At 47.3% G+C, this 25,738-nt stretch overlaps 1 protein-coding gene across 1 annotated transcript; it reads right to left on the bottom strand.

Annotated features, from left to right (window-relative positions):
* On the bottom strand, window positions 1-20,240 carry KAZALD1 (Kazal type serine peptidase inhibitor domain 1). The gene is made up of 4 exons (XM_032950510.2): window positions 19,113-20,240; window positions 4,133-4,293; window positions 3,021-3,168; window positions 1-1,560 (listed from the first exon to the last, which is right to left on the bottom strand). The coding sequence occupies exons 1-4, from the start codon at window positions 19,660-19,662 to the stop codon at window positions 1,475-1,477; spliced, it is 945 nt and encodes a 314-aa protein (XP_032806401.2). The 5' UTR covers window positions 19,663-20,240; the 3' UTR covers window positions 1-1,474.
* Window positions 20,241-25,738: the final 5,498 nt, after the last annotated feature.

Raw genomic sequence — 25,738 nt, 5'->3', positions numbered from 1 at the left:
CAGCTTTTGTAAAAAGTTTATTTTGGGGTTTATTGTGCAAACGTTTCAATACATTTGAATGCAATGTCTAGCACCATAAGAAAAACCGATATTTTGTCAAAGCTACAATCTGATCGTCCGGTTTATTCCTTTTAGGTTTGTAAAAATATATGTTAGCGTTAGTGGTCTCACAGTATTTGCATATACTGGCTACAGTTTCACGGTCTGGAAAAGTATAATGCAGCCAATGTCCTGCATTCGATGATGGGCAAGTGAGCCTGTGCGAATGATTCGTGAGACAAATTGATAAGTGGCGAGTGCCGTATCAGCATTATAACAGATTCAATAAGCAAACATATATTGATTCCCATTAATCACACAAAAGCCACCTTGCATGATATACACACAAAATACTCAAAATGTACTTGGTCTAATATTTCAAGCAATACCCTCGTAGAGAAAACGATCTTGAGACTCAGTAAGGCTTTCATGGGTAAAGAAAGTTGTGCATGTACATTTGGGCACCACTCAATATGCAATATGGAACATTGAACTTTCATATTTAACTTTCAGTTTTTCTCCCCTCTCATCCTCCTCTCAATTTGTTAGTTTTGGTTGGAGGAGTCAACTGCTGAGAATGTCGTCCTACTCTTTCCATAGTCACAGGTTTCTCAGGATCCCCTTTGATTCTCTGCGACTATACTCATAAACGATCACTATTTGTATTGCCTGTAATGCAGTGTTCAACTCCGTCGAAGAAATTGTCTTTAAACTTGCTGTGGATTTAGTTTTACAGTCAAATGAATTAAACCAGAGGCGTGGCTTGGAAAATCACAAACTTGAATTTTGAGTGGCACCATAACGGCCCTTTTTGCCAATCCACTGCTGGATTAAGGCTTCCCCACACTGTGTGAGTTATTTGATCGTGCTTGGCACTGGTCAGTGCGGGGTGGTGAAAGTAGGGGGGAACATAGCTGTGGGAGCCTAAAGCAGTACAACAGATGTATCTGTACTGCCCCGTGCTGCACACAACGTAGCTCCACAGCAGGCCCACAACACCTTTTTGTGCACTGTGGTAAGCCAATCCAAAAGCGTCAATCAGGTTCAAATTGGCTTTTTGAAATCTGATAACATCAGGTGCATTCTGGATGACTTGTGAAATGTACCTCGTAGAGTTACACTCCAGCAAGGCTGATTTGTGTAAGAGCTTTGTAAAGATTATAAATAGTGCATAAAGCAGTTTAAAAGTATTCGAAAATTACATTATTACAACTTTACAAAATTGTACCCTTATAATGGCCATTTTATGCATTATACTTTATCACTGTAACACACACACATTTCAAAGGAATTGGAGTGAATAATATTAGGCAGAAATTGTGCCAGACTATTTATAATCGTGGAAGAAGTAATATTTTTTTTATAATTATAAGCAGCTGGTAAATGCACTCTCTGAACAGTCCCGTACGTGTATCTTTGAGGTCTTCTCAAGTATCTAATAATCGTCATCTTCTTCATCATCATAGACTGGGAAATCGAGGACGGATGGATTGTGAAGGATCTCTTCGGCCTCCGGAGAATCTGTGTGCGTGAAGCGAAGGGAAGCCATCAAGAAGGTTGATTAACTTTTGCATTCCATAAAAGAATAAATCATTTCAACTCATATTGACCTATGTTCTTCAATTAACCAGCTACAATCCATTTACCGGGCAGGTGCCTCAGCGCTAGAGTGAGCGGCTCGCAGTCAGCAGGTTGCAAGTTCAACTCCCAGTTGATAAAAACCGTTAGAACACTGTTGAAATTTCCCATAAACACTGAACTTCCATATCCAAAAATTTCAACCTGGCTAAACACAGCACATGCTGCCACCAGGATGTCTTCAATGAATCAACAAAACTATTGGTCACATGTGTGAATGATACAGTGTTAATTAATATTTCATTTGCATCGAAGTGCAGAACTTCATTATACGTCATACTTTTGCTCTATTTACATAAATATTATTACGTAAATATTAATGTGTTCTTGGGTAACTCTTCATATGCCCTTTTAAACATTGCTCACTAGGAAACTAATGAAAAAAAGTTATTCTCAACATGCCCTATGGTGTAAAGTGCAATCTTCAACTTGTATCCCCTCTGGTGATCTGTGAAAAAGAGCTTTATGGCTCATCAGATTCCTCCAGTATAAATACATATCTCGTTCTGATTCATGTACCATGAAAAAGGCCCATTGCCCTAAAACGTCACCTGTTATAAATATTTTGTTCCTTTGAAAGCAGCGTTATTGACAAATTTGAGTTAAAAAATATATTTTTTTGTCCTAGTGCACCACTGCCAATGCAGTATCACCAAATAATAATTCGTTTGATCATGTATTAGGCATGCACCAATTCACGCACTGCACACTTCAATCCAATAATCAATTCTCCTTTCTCCTGTTGACACTGTTTTGTAAAAATCGTATTTCTCATACATCTCATTTGTTTTGCCCAGTTTGATCCAGTTCAGATATCAAACGCAGGTTTCTGGGTTTATAGCGGTGTGCGATAACTACTGCATGCCAAACTCATTGTCACACTTGGGCAGTGATTCATCGATGAACAGTAGCGTAACTAGCGAGTGGGCAGGAGGTGCCTTGCCCTCCCTCATCCCCTGGTGGGCAAAGCTACGAGTTGGGGCCCGCTTGACAACATCCATGAGGTATGTTTTCAACAGTGTTAAAGAACAGAAACGTATTTAAAACGCGGTTTAATTTTTTATGGAAATGCTTTTCTTTACGCTTCACGTTTTATTTTAAATTAGAGTAGTAACTTATGGCTTCTGCAAATTGCGTTAATAAAATATAGGGGCCCCACCTGACCGATTGCCGCACCCCCTGAGCTGGTTATATACCTTGGAAGTATCGAGCTTAGGCAATGATTAAAAAATAAAACATCTGATGGGGTGTTCACAAAATGTTGGCATGGATTCACCACTACAATGCCACTTTCGCTGCACTGTGCTGCATGGGTAATGAGGGGGGGGGGGTGGGTGGCACACCTGGGCTAATGATGATAAGACGCGCGGTGGCATAGGCTTCCCCGAGGCGGTTGCGCGCGTAGCACACGTACACGCCGCTGTCGCTGGGGCGCACGTTGTGGATCTGCAGCCAGCCCGTCATCTGGTAGCGCTGGGGGCCTCCCCGCGCCTGCAGCACCGGCCAGGAGTGGGTTTAGGAGCACACACGCAACGCACGCAACGCACGCAACGCATGCCAAAGCCGAATCTTGGCCGCTAAAAAAACTTTGCGATGAGGCAGCCGGGCGGCTCAGGGGGTTTCGGTCGCCCACGATTAAACTGCGTTGTCAAGTATTATGAGTTGATCATCTCTGCCCAACCACCATTGACTTGAACGTTGTTGTAACGCTCTGACTCGCCCCTACTGGACATCTGTGAAATAATAGCTTCATAGCTCATTGGATTCCTCCAGTATAAATAAATATTCTGATTCTGATTCTGACTTCACACCCAAAAATCCAACACGTGACATTCGTTTTTCCCCCCCCCGCTTATTTTTGCGACGCTTCAGCTCTGAGAATAAAAAATTATTATTTAGACTGCAATGTGAGAAAACACACCTCCTAGTGTTTGGATAAAAGGTCATTTGAAGGGATCTCGTTTGAAAGGAAGTATGTGCTTCTGTGCAATCTGTTTCTGCGGGCTTTTTCTCGAACAACACGGGAGTGATGTACCGTAATGCAAGACTTCCGAAGGGGGTCTGTGTCTCGTGACACCGTGCCGCGGTGGCGTAGCTATCGAATGTGAAGGTGGCTTTACCGCATTCACAGCCCTACAGGCAGGAGGGGCCCAAGTGTAGCATATTTGGAGTGTGCGTGTCTCTCTCTTTCTTTCTCCCCACGGTGGCGTGGATTTTATCGCTGGGTCCTCCCGTTTTTCCCTTCACATTTAGAATCAACATCTTGCGTTTGGAATATTTGGCTGCTATGAATTTCCACGCAATATGCCACTTGGTTGAGCTGATCATTTGTGGCCAGATCGCTTCTAATAATAAAAAAAAAACTATATAGCTCAGTGGGCCTTACCCGGTAAAATAAAAAAAAAACATCTTAGCAGCAGGGAAGAGGTAAGGAATTGGACGAGTCAGCCCGCACCTGCACGGCGAGGTGAGCGTCGTCGGCCGGGAGGAGCTCGTCCACGCCCTCCCTCCGCCACTCGACGAACGCCATGGGGAAGCCCGACACCTCGCAGCCGAACACCACGTCGCTGCCGCTCACGTTCACGATGTCCTTCGGCGGCATCGCGATCCATGGGGCTGGGGCCACGGGTGCAAGCAAAGGTCGAGTTGTCCAAGTTGAAGTTCAGCCACATGAGACGGCAGCATATACCCTTCAATACCAACGCCCAGGGTCCCTGTTTGGAAAGTTCCCAAGCGAGCCCCCTTGTCAGGGGTACCTTCTGGCCCCAAGGCCCTCCAAGCGAGCCCCCTTCCTAGGCCTCCCTCGTGACCCCAACTTCTCTAGCTCAGACAACCTGGTGGGCAGGGGTAACAAGGTGCCACATGCCATCATTTGCCTTCCCGTGTTGTGTAGGTAATAATACTCATGTTAGTTTATTATTATTATTTAGATTACTGGTAATATTTATATGTTAGTAATACTGGTAATTAACAGCCACTTTGTCAATGCTCTGCTGGACGAAGGCATACCCACACCGTTTAGATCATGGGGTTGTTTGACTTGACTTCACCATGCTACTGGTGACTATGGAAAGGTAGGTTTTGATAGGGCATGCCAAATTGAGCTCTTTAAATCCTGGCTTAAGGGGGTTCGTGCAATTGTCAGATGACAAAGAAACATACTTAGAATCCTGGCTGCACGTGCCACGTTACCAAGTTGATGAAAACAATGCTCTCGTTTGCAGAACGTATGATAATCTCAGGCCAGATGTGAGTGATTATATAAAATACCATATGTGTACGGGATAGTGTTTGGATTGGAAACCACCGTGCATATGAGTGTAATGAGATTATGTGGGGCTAATATGTGAGCAGCAGAGGACAGTCTATAGGACTGTACTCCTACGCTCCCGCATCTAAGCTTACCGGCCTTCACCAACACGCAATGACCAGTACGGTGAAGTACGGACAAATGATCCCTATGGCCAGCATGGCATGGAGAGGCCCTCATCCAGCAGTGTATTGACAGATATGGGGCTGCACATGTACCTGAGTTTGGGTTCGAGTTTCGAGCTTAATTCAGTGGTGCTCAGCTTTAAGAATGTAAGAAAAAAAACAAGGTGCCAGAAACTGAGTGAAACACGCAATCTCTCGCACAGCTGGAAAACACCTTAATGTTTGGGTGGCTGGGGGGGCTAGTGGCTGGTGGGCAAAAGAGGTGCATTGATATAATCCCTGCGATGCTTCATTGCAGGGCTGCTCATGGCCTGGAACTGTCACTGCTCTCAGCAGGCGGTTTATGGTGATGGAAGCGCAGCTCCGCTCTATAAATTATGCTGGTGGCACAATTGTGAAATATGAAACCTCTGTGCCCAAACAACGCATCCAATACTGAATTGTGCAGTGTCACTGGTGAGAGAGGTGGAGGTTACTGGCAGGAGAGGTTTGAGGTTACTGGTAGGAGAGGTTTGAGGTTACTGGTAGGAGAGGTTGAGGTTACTGGTAGGAGAGGTTGAGATTACTGGTAGGAGAGGTTGAGGTTACTGGCAGGAGAGGTTACTGGTAGGAGAGGTTTGAGGTTACTGGTAGGAGAGGTTTGAGGTTACTGATAGGAGAGGTTTGAGGTTACTGGTAGGAGAGGTTGAGGTTACTGGTAGGAGAGGTTACTGGTAGGAGAGGTTTGAGGTTACTGGTAGGAGAGGTTTGAGGTTACTGATAGGAGAGGTTTGAGGTTACTGGTAGAAGAGGTTTGAGGTTACTGGTAGGAGAGGTTTGAGGTTACTGGTAGGAGAGGTTTGAGGTTACTGATAGGAGAGGTTTGAGGTTACTGGCAGGAGAGGTTTGAGGTTACTGGTAGGAGAGGTTTGAGGTTACTGGCAGCAGAGGTTTGAGGTTACTGATAGGAGAGGTTTGAGGTTACTGGTAGGAGAGGTTTGAGGTTACTGGTAGGAGAGGTTTGAGGTTACTGGCAGGAGAGGTTTGAGGTTACTGGCAGGAGAGGTTTGAGGTTACTGGTAGGAGAGGTTTGAGGTTACTGGCAGCAGAGGTTTGAGGTTACTGATAGGAGAGGTTTGAGGTTACTGGCAGCAGAGGTTTGAGGTTACTGATAGGAGAGGTTTGAGGTTACTGGTAGGAGAGGTTTGAGGTTACTGGTAGGAGAGGTTTGAGGTTACTGGTAGGAGAGGTTTGAGGTTACTGGTAGGAGAGGTTTGAGGTTACTGGTAGGAGAGGTTTGAGGTTACTGGTAGGAGAGGTTTGAGGTTACTGGTAGGAGAGGTTTGAGGTTACTGGTAGGAGAGGTTTGAGGTTACTGGTAGGAGAGGTTTGAGGTTACTGGTAGGAGAGGTTAAGGTTACTGGTAGGAGAGGTTTGAGGTTACTGGTAGGAGAGGTTTGAGGTTACTGGTAGGAGAGGTTTGAGGTTACTGGTAGGAGAGGTTTGAGGTTACTGGTAGGAGAGGTTTGAGGTTACTGGTAGGAGAGGTTTGAGGTTACTGGTAGGAGAGGTTTGAGGTTACTGGTAGGAGAGGTTTGAGGTTACTGGTAGGAGAGGTTTGAGGTTACTGGTAGGAGAGGTTTGAGGTTACTGGTAGGAGAGGTTTGAGGTTACTGGTAGGAGAGGTTACTGGTAGGAGAGGTTTGAGGTTACTGGTAGGAGAGGTTACTGGTAGGAGAGGTTTGAGGTTACTGGTAGGAGAGGTTTGAGGTTACTGGAATCCATTGAAGACTCTGCACAACAGCTTCTAGGCTTTCGCCCCCACCATCCTGTCACTTGCTCTCTGAAGTGTCCTTAGGTTGTACCACGTATTATTCACCGTGAAGTCTGACGTTTCGATCCACACGCTGGAAGCTTCTTCAGGAGTTATACAGCACAAACAAAAAAAACCTACACGGTAGTTAGGTAGTATCATGTCAACTATGTACACAGGAAAGCCTGAGTTTCCACCACACTTGTTCATCAGGATTATGTTTTTACCAATTCCTTTAATATTTTTTTTACAGACTTGACCTTGGCATAATTTACTGAGGGCATTCTAAATCCCAATTAGCTGCCTTACGACATGGCTCTGAAAACAAAGCAAAGATTCGCATTTAATCAGCCACCGGAACATCTGAAAACGTTGTTTTGCTAATTGCGGCGCAACTTCCCATGCAGCAATCGTCTCCCCCTCGATTCGTTGTTGAAGTGCCGTGCGAGCGTGACGTGTGATTCACGGCACTGCGTAGATTTCGCCGGCAGTATAACACCTCGGATTCGCTGGTAGAGTTTGTCCCCGCCAGAGGCAGGTGCACGATATCCGTGTCATCAAGAGAGTCTTACTGCTCCCCGTGGTGTGCACGTCACTCTCAACCTGACGTACCGAGTTCAATTTCCTTGGCGAATGATGGTGTGCACGTCCCTCTCAACCTGACGTACCGAGTTCAATTTCCTTGGCGAATGATGGTGTGCACGTCGCTCTCAACCTGACGTACCGAGTTCAATTTCCTTGGCGAATGACACCACCCACACGCCCCCCCCTTCGCCCCTCACCACCCACCACCCTGCCGTGATAAATAAAAAAATAATATTTAAAAAATCAACCTGCACTGACCTGCATGGTGAAGTATGGTCAGGCAGCATCGACAACCGACATGGCCGGGGAGGACTTCTGCCAGCAGCGGATTGAGTTGCAGGTAGTCCCCGACTTACGATACAGGGTAGTCCCCGACTTACGATGGAGATGCGTTACGTAAGTCGAAGATGGCCTAGCCTACCCATGCGTCTTAAAGACTGGTGATAATTTAGCAAAACAGAGCAATTTACAATACCGTACTGTATAAACTATATACTGTATGTATTTATTAATTACAATACTGTATTGCACAGTAAAAAAATAAAGTAAAAAAACAAGGTAAATTCTTAGCCTACCTATATGAACTGCAATTTCATAGAAAGTTTTTTCAGGAAACAATCCTATCTGCTGTAAAAAGCTTTTAACATGCATTGAACGTATGTATCGTATCGTGGTAACCCTAAAATGAAATCGCTAAAGCTATGTATCATACATGCAATGAACGTATCGTAACGTATCATATTCTACTGTCCTCACCAAGATTCTGTCCGTCGTCTGCGTACTTGCTAGGTTGTTGATGGCTACATTAACTTAGTTGTCGGAAGAGGAGGATGGCGATTATAAAGTACAGTGTCGTACCTCGTACGCTGCTGCGTTTGCTTGCCGCGCGAAATAAAAAAAATATTTTACAATTTTGTCATATCGCTATCGCCATCGTAAGGTCGGAGTGTCGTAAGTCGGGGACCATCGTAAGTCGGGGACTACCTGTATTCTAATTATTGTTTACCAACGGTAGCTCGTGTGTGACCCCATCCCTTGGAATGCGCCCAACCTCATCAGCTAAGCCGAGATGAGCCTGGATACTTTTTGGATGGGTGACCACCATGCAAAGCAGGTGTTATAGCCTGCAGGGCTACGTTATAGACAACAGAGGGCATTGCAACAACATCCAATGTTGTACTGTACATCTATTCCCCCACCCCCATGTCTATGCTCCGCACCTTCAATGGCGCATTGACCAGCGTGGTAAAATAAGGTCAAATTAACTCCCATGAAACGTTTGGCGTGCGGAGGCCCTTATCCAGCGGTGGAATGGGAAAAAAAACACTGTACATGTACCAATCTTCAGATTGAGCATGTTAAACTAACGGTCATGGGTAAAGGAGGACTTTCCAAGATTACCGGGGACTGACACAACACAGGTCTGAGCCAAATCCAGGGTCAAGAGGTCAGGGAAGGCATGTGGCTGGCCGGCTTCCCGCCTGGGCACTTATAGCCCAGGCGGTGAATAGGACGGGGGGCTAATCAGCAAACAGCTCAAAAACCGTGTTTATCAGCCAAACAAATTCCCTGCTTTATTGCCTTCGACCGCACAAGGTCACGGTTAGCACGACGACGTTTGAAATTGTAATTCAACGCAGGCGGCAATTGAGTCGAGAATAACGTCTTTGGAGCTCTGCAAGTGTCATTTTGAAAGTGCGAATGCCTACTTTGTTTTACGTTATTTCAATAAATCTGCAAAATAATTCGGGCAGTTTTACAGTCACGAATCTTAAACGCAATGTTTAGCTACTGACTGAGGTGTGGGGTACAATTCTGCAGTGGAGACACACATAAAACATTTTATTTATGACCGATTTGCTTGTACAAAGTAGTCTTTTCTCAGTCAGCCTAAGTCCCAATCGAGAAAATTTACACCCCAGTGGTGCCATATCCCTGATCATGATCACCAGCCATGCTCTATAGTCTATCCACTGCTGGATTAAAGCCTCCCCCAAGCCGTCGTCGTCTCTGACAGTCTCGCGATGCAACAGTCCATCTGTAACGAGCTGATTAGATCGGTCGCATTTGCGGTGTACGTCTCCTCGGGTTTGTGTCTTCCCTCCTTTGGCTGCCACTCTGTCATTAGTCTCAGCCGCCGACCATCGTCACTTCCTGTGACGTTCCCCGCCCAAGCTGACCTCTTTTTCTTAACAGTCAAAATTGATGTCAATAGCTTTCGTACGTGCTCTGCTTTGTGCGTTCCTCTCCCTGTTTCTTCCTCTCCGCGGTGTCGGATACAGCTTGCATCATTCCATGAGTGGGTGCCAAATGGGGCATGTAAGAGATTAATCAATTCATGTATTAATATCGATGGATTCACTCAAGATACATGCATAACATTGCGTGCAAGAAAATAAATTGTTTTAGTTTCGTATGCAATGTATGCGAATATTTCACGTAAACTCTGCAGCCACTAGAGGCACTGCATTCACAAATAATGGCAAAAAGAATAAATTCTTCATTCGAATCACTCCAACGACGTTTTGGCGATTCATTACATCGTTATGGTGATGCTCCATTCACCATCGTCAGCAGCAGCAACCAAGCTCTATCTACTGCTGGATGAAGGACTTTCCAAGCTGTCACCCGTCACTAATGACTTTGCGATTCATTGTTACGCTCCTGCACATCGTGAGTAGACACGCATCATCACCACCGCAGCCACTCGCACGTGTAATGCAGGAAAGAGCCATCCGACTGGGAAATGGAAACTCATTGCGAAAATTCCTTCCACAGGTGGCAATAAATCTCCTGCAATAGCTCGTTATTTCTCGCCGCTATATCTCTATGGCACAGCAGCTTCCCATACACATTGCACGAGGAATGCATCCATTTCCCCAGCTATAAGTTGAGCAGGTGGGATATTTAAGTACAATAATTCGTGTTATTTTCACTGTCACTTAGAGGACAAAATGTATGCATATCTTACCATTTCGGCCCAACTGGCCTTCTTCAGGAAATATTGAGGATTACACAGGGTCTTAAATATACTGGAGAGGGTTTGGTGATGGGTGAAATCAGATGATAAACTTACTGAGGTGCAATTGTGTTTGAATGCATTGCAGGAGTTAATATCGGTCGTGCTAAGTAGATTTCACAAGCAGTTGCTGAGGTCAGCCTTCAGTTGGACGTATTTCTAATTACTGAATTCAAACCTCCAGTAAAACAACCATCACAACCATGCATATGAGAAGGGCTGTTCAGGTTAATGCCAGTCTTCTTCGCTCTTTCGTACGGCTGATGTAGATGCAGAGCAACAGCTACAATTTCAGGTGGTCAAGCCAGACAACCGCGTCAAGAGCAGCGGACTGTAATCGCTGCGATGTCTCCTTCGTATTTGTGGATTGGAGCATTGCGTTGCTAAATGTTGTACGGTCTGTTCTGGATGACCACAGTCGCACACAGGAGAGTTTTTCATTTTACATTTGTGCATCAGGTATTTGCATCTGCCATGGTTTGTGCGGATGCATATGACGGTGTACCATGAGCTTCGTGGAAGATCAAAACCAGGGATCTTCTGCGTTGGGTCTTTCACAAAGTGTTTGTTTTGTGAGTTCTTTTGAACTCCATTCGGCTTTTCAAGCTTAATTGGGGTTGAATATCGCATTGTTTAAGGTTAAGCACGTGGTTCAAAAAGGGCTTGGGTGACTTCAAACGATGACGAGGAACGTTATTGAGGTGACATGCATGCCAGCGACATGCATTCATGGAGCGCGTCAGAGAGAACGTCCACCGCATATACGAACCGAATTAATCGCGTACCAGATGGACTGCTGCTTCGCAAGACTGTCAGAGACAGCGACGGTTTGGGGGAGGCCTTTATCCAGCAGTAGACAGAGATGGTGATCACGACGACGATGATAATGACATGCATTTAGCAGGTAAATAAGAACCACGGGTAAAAAAGGAAAGTGGAGTTTAAAAAAAGTATACTTGTAAAGTTAGTAAATGATGCGGCTCGCTCCAGCTCAATCAATTTGTATATTAGTCGAAGAACATTACAGTGTCCATTCAAGAGTCTTGAGATGCAGTCGTATTGAGATACTACTGGTAATACAAATGTATGGTAGTGGTGTAAAATTTGTACATGAACTCCCCAACAGAGTAAGTAACTATTTACAAAATGAGGTAGCATTAGGCAAAGGCTGCATGTCTTCTGCAGGGTGTCATATATGATGCTACTAAACTTTGCAGATTAATGTGGAGTTATTCAACTTAAGCATGCAATCGTTAATTATATTTAGCCCATTATGTGGCTTGTGGGTCAGTTTAGAGTCAGTAGTGATCACGTAACGATTCTCTTGAGGCTATGTGCTTCACTGCCCTCTAAACTTGAGTTGTATGCGGTCAGATGGAAACTATAACTCATCACATGTATTTAAGAGGTCACACGTGACCTATGAACTCCATTAGAGCCGGTGAAACACTAGGGTGGCTGGAGAAGATCGTAACTTTTCTCAGGCCCCTCGATATTGAAAATTATTTTCAGAGCCCAAAACAACAACAAAACTTTGAGACAAAAAACCCCACTACTCAATCTTGCGAGGAGCTGGCAGACCAGTGCGGAGAGCTTAGAATACGTCCAGTAGCTGGGAGAGAACCGCACAATCGATTATGACAGACATCAGCCGGCAGGCATTGGACTAGTCTCCGGCAGGCCTTTTGCCATCTGCCTCGCGTTAACGTGCGAGTCCGTCACGCCAGGTGCCATCACTTAGAGCGAGTCCCACGTGTAATCGCGACCGATACGGCGCCTGCCAGGGGGCCACACCTGGCCAGAGGAATTCGGACAACCCCACGGGACACCAAAGGGGCACCAACCTAAAAATCGAGTCCCATTTCCGGCCGGGGGGACCCGAGTTGAGTTCATGTTAGCATCGGTCGAGATATTTTAAGTCAGCTGATTGTGCCATTAGCTCGTGCAAATTGTCGCCAAGCCACAGTGGTGCAGTTCCTACGATCGTTTCGGTTTCAGGGCATCCAATGTCACCCGCCACCGCACCGCAAACGGCGTATATGACATGCAAAGGAGGTGGCAGTTTCATTTTAACTTTTTCCCCCTGCTCCGAGAAAAATCCTTCCAGCTGCCCGCGAGCGAGCGCGTTTTGTGCGCAGTGTCTGGGAGGGAGAGAGGCAGCCTTACTCCGGTTTCTCAAAGAAGAAATGGTGGGGTACAAACGGTTGCTGTAACAGAAAATCAGTGGACGCTCCGCTGTTTTTCCTCGCACAGCATTCCTTTCACTCTTGAAGTATTAACTCTTGAGTGCTTTACTCTGATGTGAGCCGGGAGGGTTGCTCAGCAAGCAGTAGGCAGGCGTTACCGTTACATCTCTCACACACACACAGAAGCACAGGGCATTTGTATGTGCATCACGTGACAACTATGATACTACGAATACTGCTACACGAAGGTGTTCGTGGTTGTGCTGAACAGCTCTCCCGATGTGTTTTCAGGTTGTACCATGTGCCGTTAGGTGTGATGTCCGAGATTTCGCTCCATTTGCTGGGAGCTTTTTCAGGAACAGAATTGAGCAGCTCACGCTGTTGTATAATCGACGGATAAAGTAATGCCGGTGATGAGATGTTGTGCTTGAGCCACGGCTACAGAGCGCTGGCTGCCCATGCTGCAAGTCAGGACTTCAGTACACGTAGCAAGGGCGTAGCTGTGTACCCAGCGTCAAGGAAATGGTTATATGTTTAACACATTTATTCATTACTGAGCATCTGGTGCAGCACAGGTCAAGAGTTATTAAAATAATACATTCACACTAATGTTGTGAAACTCCCTGTCGAGGTGCCATAACCTGCCTTACCAGGAGAAGGCGGCACAGGCAGTGTGGACTAAGCTCCATTTGTTCAATCTGTATGGGATACAGTGTTGCCCCCTTACACGTTTGGCTTTTCTCCAGGTGTTCCGGCTTCCGCTCACATTGTTGGAGTTGGCTAAACATCCCAATTTAGGGCCACAGACGTTGGGCAATAGTTGGTAGCGCCGGTTCTGGCACTACCAACAACAAGTGTGCATGTTACAAACTTGTAAGTATTAAACATTGCGTGTTACGTGTGTATTTACAGTATTTACGGGTTCCAGTTTAACAGCTCGTGGAAAGATATCATTGAAGGGATTGTGCTTTCTTTTCTTTTATACTCATGGAGCGCCTTGTCTTAAGACGCTTAACAAAAAACAACAGTGACAAAATAGAATGATTGAGATCGCAGGGGCGTGCAAAGGTTGAGGAACGCGTGACCTCAATAGAGGGGTACTGACGGGGTCACCAAAGGGGTAGGGGTAGGAGAAGGGGTGGAGGGACGAGGGAAGGGAAGAGAATGGGCAACAGGAAAGAGGCGGGAATTATGTAAATGATGACAGTGCATTGTGTTAAGAAAAACAATAAAAAACTGGGACTTTATTGCTCGCTTCTTGCTTTCGCGTGCACGCTGAGAATCGCCCGGACTTCGGCAGGGTCACCGCACGCGAGCGGGACCCGTCCCGCGTCAGTGCGAGCTGGGCTCATCGTGTGACTTTTCACGGACAGGGTGCTCCGAGGCAGCCGAAATGTCGTTCGCAAATTCGAGAAGAAGCCGCCGGCGCCGCCGTCCAAAATACCCTCGGCCGCGTTCCAACCCCCGGCCTTAACGCGGAGAAACCCGCGGCTGCTGTGAGGTCTCGAGAACGCTTTTCATGAAGGCAGCGCCGAGTGCAGAGGCCTTTAAAGTGAACGTGACGAGGCCACGGAGACTGCTTCCGCAAGCCACACGCTCGCTGGCAGCGGTGATCCGTCAAGTGCTTTGAATGGGACGCGCGTTAGGAACCCATCGCTGAACGAGAACAGACAACACAAATTCTTTCCCAAACATCCCCTTGACTGGGACGTATTTATCTCGACTCGAGGGTCTGTGCCCACGGCAAGCTTTTCCACACCGTAGGTCGTGGTTTAGAAAGTACTAGTCAAACCCTAACCTACAAATACGGTGGTTCGTTATCCACTCGCGATGGGTATAAGCTTACTGTTTATGTTAAATATACAGGTAGAATGCATACACGCGCGCGTGAGGGCGCATATATTAAACGCAAACGCAACATTCGCGCGCGTATCGTGTTGCCTGTTTCTTTTTTAACGCCCGTTTGATTGATACCCTTGTTTGAGCTGGAATTTCCTTTCATTTTTCTGCGGACTTTTACTCGAGCCGTGCGCTGTGTTGGGGGAGCGCCTGTCACAATATTGCCCCACAAGCACTTATCCATTGCAGTGTTTAAAACCCAAAAAATGAGCGTACATTTTTTATTTGGTTTCGTTTCTTTGAGAACGTCACACAATTTACGCCTCTGCACTATCGACGGACAAAAGCCGCGCCCCCCCCCCGGTAAACTAAACGTGCACAAAAAAGATATCGATTCCAGTGCAACGACCGCTACACACACCTTGGCGTGGTTTATTGTTAGAGGCCCGGGTGTAATTGGATACTATGTGAGCTCGAAGGCACCTGCAGTGTTTAAATCAACAACTGGGCTGAATTCATAACAATTTCATAAATACTATGTTAATGCTATTTATTTAGCCTGCCGTAATCTCAAGACTTGTTTTTACATAGGTCTATAATAAAGGTTTTTGGGTTTTGATCGCGTAAACATCAATGTGTCGTTAAACCCGCCACCACCCAACACAGCAAATTAGTAAGAATTGCCACATAAGCAAAACGTGCCAATTAGTTGCTAGTTTAGCAAACCGGTGTATTGGAGGGTTAAACCCACAACATTTACAATTCGAGTACGACGTTTCGCCAGTGATAACAACCAGTTGTTGGATAATATTGGTCACGAAAGCCTACGTGTTAGACTATATAATTGGTATACGCGCTAGGATCGTTGACCCATTCTAATGCGCGTGGTGTTTAGCATGTGTAGTAACGTAAATGAAGTCACTATAGTGGTTAGCGCCAGCTACTGTTATAAGAGTGAAATTGTAAGTCTTGAGCCTCTCTCTGGCACCGGAGCAGCTATGGCATGGAAGCGTGCCCTCGAGGGCATGGTTCGGAGAATGATCAAAAGAGAGGCATGTGAGGACATGACAGTCTGGGTGACCCCGAGAGGGCACGTGACCGGCGCAAGGTAGCGAGGGGGGTCAAAGGGGCCTCGAGGGACACGTCATGCTCGGACGAGAACCTTCTGGTGAGTTCCAGAAGGAGGCATGGCCGAGGGCGGAGCGAGGTCACGCTCGGCAGCACAGAGCACGGGTCCCGAGAGCAATCGCGGCTGTCACTTGGAATCAACCCACCGGGCTACGTCTCGTCGATCTTCGGTCGTCACGTTCGGCATTGTGGGTCAGGCAGTACGTTCCTGTCTGACCCGGTTATATAGTAACCCTGTAGGGGTCTAGTTAACTAAGTGTGTGTTATGCAGTTACCCTGTTGGGGTGTTATAATAAACGTGTTGCCTCCCAGTTCAAGTGTGTGTCTCTGTGGAACCCACTGCTCATGTACAAAAGGAAAACTGCACAAACGGGTGCACAAGTCCACTTGCTGTACTGCCAGACATTTCTGGCCACCTCTCAACCCGTTTGGGAATGGTCAATGATTTTACTTGATCTATAAAAATGTATCTGATGTCGATCAAAAACCAGGAGCGTTAACTTAACTTTTTTTTTACGGCGAGGAGTAGTTTTGCCGTTCGTAAGTTCAACTTGTAACACGCGCAGTGTTCGCTTACTCTTGAAGCCAGAGAAACGAGTCGGAGGTGCGATGGATCGCCGACGAGTGGAAAAGGCAAGCATCTAGCCGGTGCCAACAATTGCCCAAACCTCTGCGGTCCCCCATGTATTCGGATGTTTGCAGCCAATTAATGAGTGTTAACATGCCGGAGAAAATTCGAACACCCAGAGAAAACCCGCGTGTCCGAGGAGGCAGCACTCTATCTCATACAGACGGAACAGGTGGAATCCACGTTCACTGTAACGCTTTCTCAAGTTTTTTTTTTTTTACCAGGTAAGGCCCACTGAGCTATATAGCTCTTTTACGGAAGCGACCTGGCCACAAATGATAACTGAACGGAGTCGACTTATTACGTGGAAATTTATAGCAGCCAAATACTCTAAATGCATGTTCATTCTAAAACGTGGAGGGAAAAACCGAAGTACCTGGATAAAAATCGACACGACCACGGGGAGACCATGTAAACTCCAAATATACAGGCGTCAGGGTCGGGATTGAACCCACGACCTCCTGTATGCCAGGCGTGGTAGTTAACATTTCGACACCACGGTGCCACATTCTCCTGGCGAGCCAGGACATGGCACCTCGGCGCCCACGGGAAGGGAGTTTCACAACAGCTGCGTGATCCACCGACCCTGGCTACCCTCCACAGTGCTGGATTACAGGCCACGTGCGTGGCCCCCCACCACCTGAAAAACAGCAACCACTCGATATTCCCCATCTCAGCGGGTGGTGCTCTCCGTGTCCTCCGATGTTTTACCCTCCACATATAGTGGGCTTTGTATGGTAGGATGGGGATGGTTGAGTGTTGTATTTGTATGTGTTTTGGTGATTTGTTTACATATTCTTGTACTTTGCACTCATATCATGTGATTGTACTGTTTGTTGTTGTAACGTTCTAACCCGCCCAGACTGGACATCTGTGAAAAAGCGCTTTAGAGCTCATCGGGTTTCTCCAGTGTAAAAACAAAAATACTCTGATTCTGAATATCATCAGCCATGGCGGGATGGTAAGATAATGTTGATTATGATGGTGGTGGGACCTGGGTGGGATTTTAACTCATAATCTCATGATTGGGAACCCTTCTGCTTTATCAACTGAGCAACGTTCTACCCAGCGCATGTCAACATGTTAAACACGGAACAATAATAATGACAGCATCGTATAGTCATAAGAAATCATATCTGGTGCAAGTGCTCGATGGATCATTACATTGCAAGATTGTAAGAGGTGGTTATGTCAATTGATCATTACCAACACTGATAATAGCAATACGATGTATTCATAACATGTGTGTGTATACATATAACAAGTACACTTACTATAACTGCATCGGTCCTCTGCATTGTGTTGCGCACCGCACGTGTTTTAAATCCATCCCAGTCACAAGTTGTGCAACTTCCCATTCGCATGCAATAATTACGCAATAGACACGCGTGCCATGACATATGGAGCAGAAACATGGACGATGGCGAATAACGCGCAACACAAGCTGAAACGTGCACAAATCTGCGGCCGTCTGGAATGCTCTTCCTTCTGATATTAGGAAGCCACTAGAGCTGTGCACTTTTAAATCATCTAGATTGACAAACGACTATATAGACCATGGCTATGAATGTGATGAGACGCCCACGATATCTAGGAAATATTCATCTGCCAGTGCTGGTCTTGGTCATTATATAACACGCTCAAAACCTCAAGCGTAACTGCACGTTTCTAATAAGGTAATTGACGTTTGAACAATCCATCAAACGCCCAGATTTACAAACGCTCAACAGTGTAGCTATTATGATGCGCAGTAACCATCCACAGCAGTGGTAAAATCTGGGGGACTGCGTTGTCTGTGCCACGTGATATGGCCATGCCGTGCAGGTGAACCACCAATCGGAGCTCATTCTCATTATCTGTAACCCTGGTCACCACCTCGTGCAATTATAGAGAGCGCCTGTCAATCACGTGCTCTGACGACGGCAGTCTCCCAAACTACATTCGTTCCAGCCTGTATATGTCGTAACATAATGATCTAGCGACTGGGATAGCTTACTCAGTCAAGCCACTGTGCTCATGAGGTCAGGTCCGGTCTGGGGTCAATGACATCAGAATTCCTCCGTCGTAAGTGAACTATGAATGTGTTTAATGTATTCTGAGGCCCGCCATAGGAACGTGGAATTCTCAATTTTGGATTTGATTAAACAATGGATAATCCTTAATTGGCACATGGGACACTTCATATACAGTATGTATTTATTTTTAAATTATATATGTAGTCCAGTCATCACGTCTCCTATATCTCCATTGAAAATAAGACCGTTGTCAAAATGGGCTCTTAGGTGCTAAAAATGTGAAGTATTCATCTATCATCATCAACATGTCTAGGGCACATCAGTATCATCATCATGTCTATGGCTCATCGGTACCACCAACATCATCATCATGTCTAGGGCTCCTCTACGTCATCAGCATCATCATGTCTATGGCTCATCAGTACCACCAACATCATCACCATGTCTAGGGCTCATCAGCAGCATCATCACCATGTCTAGGGCTCATCAGTATCATCATCACCATGTCTAGGGCTCCTCTACGTCATCATCATCATGTCTATGGCTCATCGGTACCACCAGCATCATCATAATGTCTATGGCTCCTTCGCATCATCACCACCGCCACTATTGTCATCACCGATGACACTCGCGAGGCACATCACCGCCCCACCCGCTGACGACCCCGGGCCCCGTGTGAGCACACACACACAGTGCTGTTACCTGTCTCGCAGGGCCCCGTGTGAGCACACACACACAGTGCTGTTACCTGTCTCGCAGGGCCCCGTGTGAGCACACACACACAGCCACACACACACAGTGCTGTTACCTGTCTCGCAGGGCCCCTCGTGCGCCACGCTCAAGTTTCGGGCCGCCGCGCCGAGCCTGTGCGCCGCCTCCGACAGCCTGCACACGTTGGGGTACGTGCTGCCGTCGGTGCCGCATAGCGTTTGCTCCGACACGCACACGCACTGCGGCTCGGGGATGCCGTACTCGCCGCCGTCGCCTCGTTCGGCACCGTCCCCGGCACCACCTCCGTCGAGCACGCAGGAGAGGTGGTCACCGCAGCGACCGTAGAAGTGCGCCGTCTCGTCCAGGTCGCAGATCTGCCCCTCCGCGTTGGCGCATTCGCGGCAGCAGTCGCAGTGGTCGGGCACGGTGCCGGCCGGGCAGCCGGTAGGCAGCGGGCACAGCTCCGGGTCGCAATCGCCGCAGCCTTCGCCCTCCGCCAAGAGTCGGAGCCAGCCGCGGTGCGCGAAGCCGCGGGGTCCTCCTCGGCTCTCCGGAGCTCCAAGGCACGGCGCGACGCTCATCATCATCAGCAGCGGCAGCAGCAGCAGCATAATCACCGTCAGCCGTAGCTGCGTCAACGGCGGCATCGTTGATGGGGCCAAAGAGGTTCTCGGCTCCTTCGTAGCTGCTCGCAAAGCTGCTCGGTTGGGACCTGTGCTCTCTTACCTGCACGCACCTTACGAGCCTGCTCACACCTGTCCGGCACACCTGTACCAAGGTCGTCTGCGATGCCTGTAATAAAATGTTATTATCGCTGTTGTTGTTGTTGTTGGGGGGGGGGGGGAGGGGTTTTCACGAACAAATGAAATCCGTAAAACTTGCAATCGACGTCGCTCCGCCGGACCTTTAGCTGCGGTGCCTCGCCGCGCTGTTGCGACAACAGCAAAAGGAACGGCTTTGGATCTCGGCGTGCTGTGCGGGAATCCCAGATCCGACCGGTGTCAATAATCACCCAACAGTATTCAAAAAGTAGCAAGCTTCGACACTCGGCTGGCTGTGTCCTCGATCTGCGCCCCCCACCCCACCCGCCGGAGCACCCTCGCAGCCTGCCTGGTCCCCGGCACGCGGCTGCGCTGGCGACTTGAGCGGAGGAGAGAGGCGAGCGACGCCCGGAGCGAACGCTTAAATAATTAATAAAATACAAAGCAATTGGCAAGGGGTAGAAGGTCCCTCCTTCTCTCCCTGCCTCCCTGCTCTCCTCTCCCCCCCTCTATCCCCTCCCCTCTATCCTTCTCCAGCTCTCGGCGGCCAGTGTTGGAATTCGCGAGCGATCTAAGAGAGAGAGCCCACTCGTTCCCGAAGCGCTGTAAGAATGAATTATAAATATTGTATTTTGTTTTTCTCGGCGGGGCTCAATGTCGTCAATAGCAGGGACTGGGGATGCCACGTGCCCCTCGGAGAGGGGTGGCGCTTAACTGTTTTAATTTTCCGCGTTTGCGGTTAATTCCGTTTTTGCGTGGCCACGGGACGGGCCAAAGACAGTTGCGCGTGCGTATTTATTTGATCGGCAAAAATAAAAATCCACGTATAAAACTTGCTTTAAATGTGTTAAACATTTACAAGCGAGCGGTGCAAGTGGTAATAACTTAACCGGGTTGGTGTATGTCCGTGCCAATGGCTGGCCGGGTTTGCGCCGTAGGAATCGGCACGCGTTCATCAAACACAACAAGATGTGATTTTATTTGGGAACCCGTTGAAAGAGAAATTTTCCATTTCTGGAAATCTATAATGAGCCATACATTTCACGTTTGAGTTATACACTTGTAGACTATAGGCTATATGTCAGGGCTGGAGAGGTGGTGCAATAGCTATATCTAGAGTTCGTTTCCTGACTGTGTTTTAGAGCCAGACCTTCCCGAGCCCGTACTGAGCAGCGTGGTGAAGTATGGTCAACCGTCCTCCATGACTTGCGTGGCGTGGGGAGACTTTATTCCAGCAGTGGGTAGACAAAGGGCTGTAGAAACCACGAGCTTTATAAAACATTTACAGGCAGATTTTTTTTTGCAGGAGCTCGAGGGATTTTTTTGCTGTTTGTTAATTCTGGCCAACTTTACTCCAAAATAATTTGCAAGCTTTCACTCAACGCAACGCAAACTTAGCTTTTTTTCCTAATCAGCTGAAACGAAAGTTTCCATTCTATAATGAGCACTGTGAGTTCGTAGCCTATTTATATACACGTACAGACATTTGTCAAAACCACTGCTTCATGAAGGGATCCCGAAGCGTTGTGAGAATTTTATTGTTTTATATTTTATTATTTTATTGTTTCCCTTCTACGTGACTTTACCGAAAGAACCAAGAATATGAATCCCTGCAGTCACGAAAGCTTTAAATCAAAATTTAGATCCCGAAGCTGTTAATCATAAGGGAAGTTTGTCCATAATTCAGCACACCGGGCAGTACGTGTTGCCGAATTAAATAGGAGGGGACCAGTACCGGTTCAGATATCATTCGCCACTTGCGTAAGCCATGGCCAGGAATTGAACTCAAGTCACCGGATTCATAGTAAAGTGCACTAACCACTGTGCCACCCCTGCCTGCAAGTGTGTATGCGCTGCATATAAATGTTGACCTTCTTTTGCACCGTACGTAGCCAACTGTGCTGATCAATATGGGGAGTAGTGTAACGGTTAGCGCATGGCGCTACTAACCAGGCGACCGGAGTTCAATTCCCGCTCACGGCCACCAACATCAGTGACGATAATCTGAACCAGTCATGTGCCTCCCCTAGGTCGACTCGGCATCAAATGAGTACCTGGTGCGATGTGTAAACAGCATTGCTAGGGAGACAAAGGCTGCCGGTTATGGTTCTTGCTACCCACCCCCTCGTGTGCCGTGCCGGCCTTCATAGGGTGCTCGCTAACAGCACTTGCCCCAACAGTCTGTTAAGGCTTTACAGGAGGTCTTTGTCTTTTGTTCACGTACACACTTATATTTTGTGCCTTCACATCGACCCTTACAGTATTGGCCAAAGTAATAGCGTGAGGTGTGTGGGATGTATTCTGGAAGAGACAGCAAAGGGCAGGGGGCCCAACTTTCCATTCATCGGGCTTTGTCAAAGGGGGGATAAGGAGGCCCTCTGGGCCTCAACGAGGATTGGAAGGGACCCCCCCCCCCCACCCACCCACCCGGCAGATGCTGCGGCTGGCTCGATTTCACTCTAGCGAAGCCTGCTGCCATTTGGTCAATCGCAGAGGCACATGTTTGGACCGAAGGGCATGGGGGTCTGGTCTAAAGAGCACTCTCTGGGGGTGAGGGCAGTCTGCGGCCAGAGGGCAGCTTGCCCGTGCCCTTATCACCCACCACACCCACCCTTATCCCCAGGTCCAACCCACCCAACCAACCGCCACACGCTCTTATTTTGTTCCACAAAGCAGGCGCACGCTTTGTTTCGAGACGGGAAATTAATCACACAAGGACTGTGCTCAGGGAAAGTGGCCTTGTTTACTCAGCCACGTCTGAGCATGTAAACCACCGTTGCCTCGGACGATGGTGAGAGAGCCATTTCAAAACAAACTCTTTTCAGGACAGAGCGAGATGGGATTTCTGCTAAACACTTAGCACGGCCCGACTTGACAGAATAAGCTTCCGGAGACGTCCTGCCTCTCAGAGGCAACAACAGATTGTAAATAGGCATCAGCGGTCATTTATACAACTCGATATACAATACAAGTTTGACTCATTCTCTAAATAAAACCCGCATCGCAAGACGCTGTACAGAAATTGTATTTTTATTGTAGAGTCTTTGTTTCCGAATGGAGTTTGCCTATTCTCCCCCCTGTTCTGCACGGGTTTCCTCCGAGTTCTTCGGTTTCCTACCATAGCTCACACAAAACAAAAATGCAACTAACATGCACATTATTCACCAGGGATGACTGCAAACATCGCCCCCTACTGAAATAAAAAACGTGTCAGGAGCCTGCTGAAAGAGTTGAGAATCAGTGAGGCTTTCCTGGGTAAACAAAGAGGGTTTGGTACACCACGGGGTAGAGTGTACTCTTTATAACATACATAATCCAAGTACATTTTTTTAAATGTAAATGTTTTAAATGGCACGTTGATGCAGGTATTCATCTGCAGGCCTCTAATGAGGACCGCACCTTCTTACAATGCGCCATGACTGAAGGGGAATATGTTTAAGGAAAACAAATCGTGAGGTGCACATTTACACACGTGTTTGAAAGTGGCCTAATTCATATCGTGGAATCCTTTTTAACAAGACGGGATTTTTTTTGTTCTTCTCACAGTTTATTTAAGCTTGACCTTTCTAACCCCCCACACGTCACTGCATTTTGACCAGCGCCATAAAACAACAACAACAACATCAACATCGGACACCCGAAGAAATCACCGGCCAGAGATCTTGCCATAATATGAACGAATGTAGCCGTGGCATTTCCCGAAGGAGCGTGTCTGTGCCTATTACATTTTCTTGTGGATCATGGATCGAGGTTGATTGTATCGATTCTGCTCCGGGTTTTTTTACCGCATTACAGCGCCGTTGCCTCATCCAATTTGCCTCCAATTGTTTTCAGTTACGAACAAAAGTCGAAATTTCCCAGTCACTTTCAAGCATTCATACGACCCCATGCAGCCGCTAGAAGCAGGTATATTCACCCCCAATGTAAAACAACAACAACAACTGAATCTTTAATCAAATCACGACTTTGAATTAACTGTGGTGGCGGTCTTTGAGGAAGGGGGGAGGGGCAGTGAATGATGTTGCACCCCCAGTAATAATACCGCTGGCACGGAACTCAGAGGTAGGCTTCTGGAACAACATTTGGTGTCTCGATGTGCGCTGTGTGCTAGCCGAAACCACCCAAACTCTGAAAATCCAGCCTTAAGAATGGAGAGGGTGCAGTCGTCTGGAGGGACCGGCTGATCGGTTTAACAAAACCCATACCTCCACACTCAGGTTTGGCCTGGTCCATAGGGAGAGTGCTGTTAGTGTACCGCCCGTGTATCGGGTAACACAACGCGGGTTTTTTTTTATAGAATGCCATCAGTAACACAACGATTACAGGCGGTGTCAAGAAATGCAACAGACGTCCGCTTGCGTACCGCGGTGAAAAACACACGTCGCTCAACAAATATGCAAACAAGCATGCGTTTCGCACTTATTCCGCACGCGCGGGATGCTCCCACTTGTGTTTATAATGCGCCTAACTAAAAACGGATTTTACATGCAAATAAATAACGGAGAGCAATTAACTTCTGCAAAGGCATTTTCTCTAAAATAATAATGCTAATAATTATGTATAGCCCCAGGTCAATCAACTGTTGGACGAAGGCCTGGCAAGGCGTCTGGGTTGTGTGGTTTGTTTGACCATACTTCCCCACGCTGGCAAGTACGGGTTGGTGAAGCGGGGGTCCCAGGATTCGTTCAGATCTCACTCACCAATGCATGTATGTATGTTGAACTTCTTTCGCACCGTACGCAGCCAACCGTGTAAATCGGAGGTGCGGGGGAAAGACAACAAACTAAGCACAAAAAAGCAGTTCAAAATAAATTAGCTTTCAACCTGTATTGAAAAGTGCATCGCTCCGGTGGCTTCCTAATATCGGAAGGAAGAGTGTTCCAGACGGCCGCAGAAGCGCGTCTGAAAGACCGCGATGCAGTGACCGTCTTTGGTCGATGGCTAGCCAATGCATTTTTTTTTAAATCCGTGGCCGGTATCAAACGGAAATCGTCCGATGCGCACGGAGCGCGTTTAGTGCACGAACCACTGCACCAGCGACACATCACGAGGAAGCGATAATGCGCAGACACAGACGCTTTCAATGCATCGCGTTAATGCGCAATGATGCATCGATTAACCTCCAGTCTGCCACATCTTCATCACCCCCCATCCTCCCCACCCCCCCCCCCCACCTTTATCTATCACGCTGCATGGTGGAGACGACTGACGCTTGCCACCATTGATTTTAGCGTTTTGTGTCATAATGGTCAACACCTTTAATAGCCACGAAATATGCTCCAACGGGCGCTCGGGGAGTGGAGAATTTGAGCCCGACGATCCAACGCATCCTGTCGAGCTTTTCCCTTATTCATATTTATGAGTTCGCTCCCTTCACCTCGGCGGCGTCTCACGTTGCTGACGCGTCCGTTTTGACGATCCATTAGCCGGCGTTCCCATGGAAGTCGAGCCGTTTTTGAGCTCGCCCGCAACAAACTCTGCCTTTCAATTTCGATAATGCCCGAAGCCCAACATATTACGAAGACATTTCGTTTCAATTTCGCCTCGTTATCTTCGAGGGTTCCCGTGCTGCGTTTTCAACGGCCGTGCTATCGTCGCAGCGTTCTTCGCCTATATTATGTTGTGCTGATTATAATCAAGTGCCAGTTGAGTTGATTGATATCAAAGGCAAATATCCCCCATATGGCCTTTAACAGACTGTTGGGGTAAATGCTGTTAATCAGCTCCTATGAAGGCTGGCACGGTACACGAAGGGGGTGAGTGACCAGCACCGCGCCAGGCCGCCTTTGTCTCCCTAGTGGCGATGTTAACACATCGCACCAGGTACTCATTTGAGGCTGAGTCGACCTAGGGGAAGGCCAGGACCGGTTCAAATAATCGTCACTGGTGTTGGCCGTGAGCTGGAAATAGATTAATATCTCGTATACAAGCATATGCTCCCTACGTTCACCAACAACCTTAC

This window comes from Petromyzon marinus, chromosome 9 (assembly GCF_048934315.1).
Source record: "Petromyzon marinus isolate PM22_M1 ecotype Great Lakes invasive population chromosome 9, UKy_Petmar_22M1.pri1.0, whole genome shotgun sequence".
In the NCBI taxonomy this organism is placed as follows: domain Eukaryota; kingdom Metazoa; phylum Chordata; class Hyperoartia; order Petromyzontiformes; family Petromyzontidae; genus Petromyzon; species Petromyzon marinus.
The sequence above is the reverse complement of the archived record's forward strand: the minus strand, read 5'-3'. Positions and strand labels throughout refer to the sequence as shown.